The following is a 6,804-nucleotide window of genomic DNA, read 5'->3' on the forward strand; positions in this document are numbered from 1 at the left end:
CTCAAACGACGATCAATAGATATAGACAAGGTCATAAGATTTTCTAAGTCCTTAGGAATAACCACACGTGCCAATTCATCTTTTAGAGCATCCGCTAATCCAATACGGAATTGATTTGTCAAAGCTGGGTTATTCCACTGTGTGTCAGGTGCCCATCTTTTGAAATCAGTTATATATTCTTCTACAGGGCGTCTACCTTGTCGCAAATGTCTGATAGAATTTTCTGCTGAAGCTTGTTTGTCGTGATCTTCATATAGTAAGGACATGGCATTAAAAAATGATTCTAATGAGTTTAAGATAGGATCTTCTTTCTCATAGTATGCATTAGCCCATGCCTTGGCTTCACCAGTGAGATAAGAAATTACCGTTAGAACTTTAACCCTTTCGATAAGATAGGTTCTTGGTTTCAATGAAAATAATAAAGTACATGAATTTTTGAAGTCTCTAAATTGAGTTCTGTCTCCAGAAAATCTCTCAGGTGGACATATTTGTGGCTCAGGAGAAACAAGAGGGGATGGTAAAGTTTGAGCAGGTACATGATCCCTAATATATTTTCGTAATTCCTGATTTTCAACTTGGAGGTCCCTAAGACCCTGGATCATTCTATCCATATTTTGAGAAAGGGTTCCAACACGGTTGGACAAATCAGTAACATCCATTATAGATACAAGTGGGTTAAGGGTGGCTTGGTAATATGTGAGGATTTATTATATAATTAATGTGAACCCAGTTGTATCTACTCCACTCAGTCTCACACCAAACCTAGGTACCTTGATAAACTAGGAACCTTATTCTGCTCATTGACTGAGGGTGACCTGTTTAGGTCAAAAGTAAATTACAACTATCTTTAGTTGCTGGAGATATGCACAACAATGTGAATGTGCTAATACTCTCCTAAATAATATAATAGCATTTGCTAAACAATAGATAATCTCTTTGGATATAGAATAAATTATAACTTTATGTAATTGAAGCTCTGTTAGTATCTCTTTAAATAGAATGTAGCTTATCACTCAGGTACAATGCTTGAATGTTCAGGTTAGTAAAGTTCATATGCAACCTTATTTATGAATGCAGCAGGATTGTTATGGCAATGTATTGTATGCAGAAATAACCAGGATATATGCAGAAGATGTTAAATATGCAAACTTTCCATTAGTAACGTATATGTATAAGCTTGAATTGTTAGTATATACAGTCTTTGGAACATATGAAATTAGCGTAACTTCAGCAATAACTTTATGTTTAGTACGATACCCAACACTTCATGACCAGCGTGTACTTGTGAAGACTTTGCTAGCTAGCAATAAGTTGTCCTGAGAAGCAGTGTAGAATCCGGCAACAGAGAGGAGCTGCGACACTGACTCCCGGAGTGCTGATGACGTCAGACGCCGAACCACTGCAGACACGCTGTATGTCAGTTAGCGTTTCAGAATGAAGTATGCTGTCCTGTGATTGAAAAGAACTTTGCAGATATAAAGTTAGAAAACAACTTGACGAAAATAGAGAGAGCTTCTTGAAAGTTGTGATCACTCCTCATGCGAATCAAATTACCAAGCATCGTTGAATTAGAGAGGAGGGCTTATAAAGGCATAACGGTCATGTGATATTATGTTTAAAGGGACAGTGAAACGTGGAAAACATGAAGTATAGAGATTGAGAATTACTGTGATATGACACCCTCCTGCTATCTCTGCACCTGTCTATATCCCTCCTGCTATCTCTGCTCCTGTCTATATCCCTCCTGCTATCTCTGCTCCTGTCTATATCCCTCCTGCTATCTCTGCTCCTGTCTATATCCCTCCTGCTGTCTCTGTTCCTGTCTATATCCCTCCTGCTATCTTTGCACCTGTCTATATCCCTCATGCTATCTCTGCTCCTGTCTATATCTCTCATGCTATCTCTGCTCCTGTCTATATCCCTCCTGCTATCTCTGCTGTTGTCTATATCCCTCCTATTATCTCTACTACTGTCTGTATCCCTCCTGCTATCTCTGCACCTGTCTATATGCCTCCTGCTATCTCTGCTGTTGTCTATATCCCTCATATCATCTCTGGTCCTATCTGTATCCCTCCTGCTATCTCTGGTCCTGTCTATATCCCTCCTGCTATCTCTGCACCTGTCTATATCCCTCCTGCTATCTCTGCACCTGTCTATATCCCTCCTGCTATCTTTGCACCTGTCTATATCCCTCCTGCTATCTCTGCTCCTGTCTATATCCCTCCTGCTATCTCTGCTCCTGTCTATATCCCTCATGATATCTCTGGTCCTATCTGTATCCCTCCTGCTATCTCTGGTCCTGTCTATATCCCTCATGCTATCTCTGCTCCTGTCTATATCCCTCCTGCTATCTCTGGTCCTGTCTATATCCCTCATGCTATCTCTGCTCCTGTCTATATCCCTCCTGCTATCTCTGCACCTGTCTATATCCCTCCTGCTATCTCTGCTGTTGTCTATATCCCTCATGATATCTCTGGTCCTATCTGTATCCCTCCTGCTATCTCTGGTCCTGTCTATATCCCTCCTGCTATCTTTGCACCTGTCTATATCCCTCCTGCTATCTCTGCTCCTGTCTATATCCCTCATGATATCTCTGGTCCTATCTGTATCCCTCCTGCTATCTCTGGTCCTGTCTATATCCCTCCTGCTATCTCTGCTGTTGTCTATATCCCTCCTGTTATCTCTACTACTGTCTGTATCCCTCCTGCTATCTCTGCACCTGTCTATATCCCTCATGATATCTCTGGTCCTGTCTGTATCCCTCCTGCTATCTCTGCTCCTGTCTATATTCCTTCTGCTATCTCTGCTCCTGTCTATATACCTCCTGTTATCTCTGCTCCTGTCTATATACCTCCTGTTATCTCTGCTACTGTCTATATACCTCCTGTTATCTCTGCTACTGTCTATATACCTCCTGTTATCTCTGCTACTGTCTATATACCTCCTGTTATCTCTGCTACTGTCTATATCCCTTCTGCTATCTCTGTTCTTGTTTATATCCTTCCTGCTATCTCTGCTCCTGTCTATATCTTTCCTGCTATCTCTGCTCCTGTCTATATCTTTCCTGCTATCTCTGCTCCTGTCTATATCCCTCCTGCTATCTCTGCTTTTGTCTATATCCCTCCTGTTAGCTCTGCCCTTGTCTATAACCCTCATTCTATCTCTGCTCCTGTCTATATCCCTCCTGCTATCTCTGCTCCTGTCTATATCCCTCCTGTTAGCTCTGCCCTTGTCTATAACCCTCATTCTATCTCTGCTCCTGTCTATATCCCTCCTGCTATCTCTGCTCCTGTCTATATCCCTCCTGTTAGCTCTGCTCTTGTCTATATCCCTCCTGCTATCTCTGCTCCTGTCTATATCCCTCCTGCTATCTCTGTTCCTGTCTATATCCCTCCTGCTATCTCTGCACCTGTCTATATCCCTCCTGCTATCTCTGCACCTGTCTATATCCCTCCTGTTAGCTCTGCTCTTGTCTATCACCCTCCTACTATATCTGCTCTTGTCTGCATCCCTCCTATCATCTCTGCTCTTGTCTATATCACTCCTGATATATCTGTTCTTGTCTATATCCCTCCTGCTATCTCTTCTCCTGCCTATATCCTTTCTGCTATCTTTGCTCCTGTCTATATATTTCCTGCTATCTCTGCCCCTGTCTATATAATTTCTGGTATATCTGCTCCTGTCTATATCCATCCTGCTATATCTGCTTTTGTCTATATTCTTCATACTATCTCTGCTTTTGTCTACATGCACCTGTCTGTATCCCTCCTGCTATCTCTGCACCTGTCTATATCCCTCCTGCTATATCTGCTCTTGTCTATATACCTCATGATATCTCTGGTCCTATCTGTATCCCTCCTGCTATCTCTGATCCTGTCTATATCCCTCATGCTATCTCTGCTCCTGTCTATATCCCTCCTGCTATCTCTGCTCCTGTCTATATCCCTCCTGCTATCTCTGCTCCTGTCTATATCCCTCCTGCTATCTGTGGTCCTGTCTATATCCCTCATGCTATCTCTGCACCTGTCTATATCCCTCCTGCTATATCTGCTCTTGTCTATATACCTCATGATATCTCTGGTCCTATCTGTATCCCTCCTGCTATCTCTGATCCTGTCTATATCCCTCATGCTATCTCTGCTCCTGTCTATATCCCTCCTGCTATCTCTGCTCCTGTCTATATCCCTCCTGCTATCTGTGGTCCTGTCTATATCCCTCCTGCTATCTCTGCTCTTGTCTAAATCCTTCTTGCTATCTCTGCTCTTGTCTATATCCCTCCTGCTATATCTGCTCTTGTCTATATCCCTCCTGCTATCTCTGGTCCTGTCTATATCCCTCCTGCTATATCTGCTCCTGTCTATATCCCTCCTTCTATCTCTGCTCCTGTCTATATACCTCCTGTTATCTCTGCTACTGTCTATATTCCTTCTGCTATCTCTGTTCTTGTCTATATCACTCCTGCTATCTCTGTTCTTGTCTATATCACTCCTGATATATCTGTTCTTGTCTGTATCCCTCCTGCTATCTCTCCTCCTGCCTATATCCTTCCTGCTATCTCTGCTCCTGTCTATATCTTTCCTGCTATCTCTGCCCCTGTCTATATCTTTCTTGGTATATCTGCTCCTGTCTATATCCCTCCTGCTATCTCTGCTTTTGTCCATATCCCTCCTGTTAGCTCTGCCCTTGTCTATAACCCTCATTCTATCTCTGCTCCTGTCTATATCCCTCCTGTTATCTCTGCTCATGTCTATATCCCTCCTGTTAGCTCTGCTCTTGTCTATAACCCTCCTAATATATCTGCTCTTGTCTGCATCCCTCCTGTCATCTCTGCTGTTGTCTATATCACTCCTGTTATCTCTGCTCCTGTCTATATCCCTCCTGTTATCTCTGCTCCTGTCTATATCCCTCCTGCTATCTCTGCACCTGTCTATATCCCTCCTGCTATCTCTGCACCTGTCTATATCCCTCCTGTTATCTCTGCTCCTGTCTATATCCCTCCTGTCATCTCTGCTCCTGTCTATATCCCTCCTGTCATCTCTGCTCTTGTCTATATCACTCATGATATCTCTGTTCTTGTCTATATCCCTCCTGCTATCTCTTCTCCTGCATATATCCTTTCTGCTATCTCTGCTCCTGTCTATATATTTCCTGCTATCTCTGCCCCTGTCTATATAATTTCTGGTATATCTGCTACTGTCTATATCCATCCTGCTATATCTGCTTTTGTCTATATCCCTCCTGTTATCTCTGCTCTTGTCTATTTCCCTCCTGCTATCTCTGCTCCTGTCTATATCCCTCCTGCTATCTCTGTTCCTGTCTATATCCCTCCTGCTGTCTCTGTTCCTGTCTATATCCCTCCTGCTGTCTCTGTTCCTGTCTATATCCCTCCTGCTATCTCTGCACCTGTCTATATCCCTCCTGCTATCTCTGCTACTGTCTATATCCCTCCTGCTGTCTCTGTTCCTGTCTATATCCCTCCTGCTGTCTCTGTTCCTGTCTATATCCCTCCTGCTATCTCTGCACCTGTCTATATCCCTCCTGCTATCTCTGCTGTTGTCTGTATCCCTCCTGCTATCTCTGCTACTGTCTATATCCCTCCTGCTATCTCTGCACCTGTCTATATCCCTCCTGCTATCTCTGCACCTGTCTATATCCCTCCTGCTATCTCAGCACCTGTCTGTATCCCTCCTGCTATCTCAGCACCTGTCTGTATCCCTCCTGCTATCTCTGCACCTGCCTATATCCCTCCTGCTATCTCTGCACCTGCCTATATCCCTCCTGCTATCTCTGCTCCTGTCTATATCCCTCCTGCTATCTCTGCTACTGTCTATATCCCTCCTGCTATCTCTGCACCTGCCTATATCCCTCCTGCTATCTCTGCACCTGCCTATATCCCTCCTGCTATTTCTGCACCTGCCTATATCCCTCCTGCTATTTCTGCACCTGCCTATATCCCTCCTGCTATCTCTGCACCTGCCTATATCCCTCCTGCTATTTCTGCACCTGTCTGTATCCCTCCTGCTATCTCTGCCCCTGTCTATATCCCTCCTGCTATCTCTGCTCCTGTCTATATCTTTCCTGCTATCTCTGCACCTGCCTATATCCCTCCTGCTATCTCTGCACCTGTCTATATCCCTCCTGCTAGAGAATGATGCAAATTTATTAATAAAATTAATTGGAAAGTTGTTTAAAAATGTATGGTCTATCTGAACCGTGAAAAAACATGTGTTTCATGTCCCTATAATCACACCCAATCTCAGAAAGCATGATATTTTTATATTAAGGACACATATGAATTAAATGTACCTCTGTGTGCTTGAATAAAATATTAATAATAGTCATCTGTTTCTCCTGTAATAAAAGCAGTGGTACTGGGATATTCTTTTGCACTTCTTAAAGGAAAACGTGATCTGGATTTAATGTGCGTTCATTAATAAGCTCATGTTCCCGGCACTTGCAGGATTCACACAGAAGGATGTTGCCCATCTGCTTAGTGGCCTCAGAATTTTCTTCACGTAATGAGGGGGAGTAATTCGGCCTTGGGGAGGTCATAAATCCAGTTGTAATCAGAATACGAAAGAGATGTGAACTTATGGGATGGAACAGCCTCAGGGCCAAAATTAACTCAGTGATTCGGCTAATGGAGACATGAAACACTGCAGATGGTGTGGCTGGATATTCAGATGGGAGCAAAGTGACCTAATGACAGGGTCAGTCACATGTAGGAACAAACACCTAGATTACGAGCTTGGCGTTATGAGTGAAAAAGCAGCATTATGGCCCATAACGCTTCATTTTCCCTAA

The 6,804-nt window shown here is 43.3% G+C and overlaps 1 protein-coding gene across 1 annotated transcript in view; it reads left to right on the top strand.

Moving 5' to 3' along the window:
• LOC128636494 (uncharacterized) overlaps positions 1-6,152 on the top strand; it is a 47,483-nt gene extending 41,331 nt beyond the window's left edge. The window contains exon 2 of the mRNA XM_053689503.1: positions 4,766-6,152. Coding sequence (XP_053545478.1) covers positions 4,766-6,152 — 1,387 coding nt within the window. The remainder of the gene's footprint in view (positions 1-4,765) is intronic.
• Positions 6,153-6,804: the final 652 nt, after the last annotated feature.

The sequence above is a fragment of the Bombina bombina genome, chromosome 7, assembly GCF_027579735.1.
Source record: "Bombina bombina isolate aBomBom1 chromosome 7, aBomBom1.pri, whole genome shotgun sequence".
In the NCBI taxonomy this organism is placed as follows: domain Eukaryota; kingdom Metazoa; phylum Chordata; class Amphibia; order Anura; family Bombinatoridae; genus Bombina; species Bombina bombina.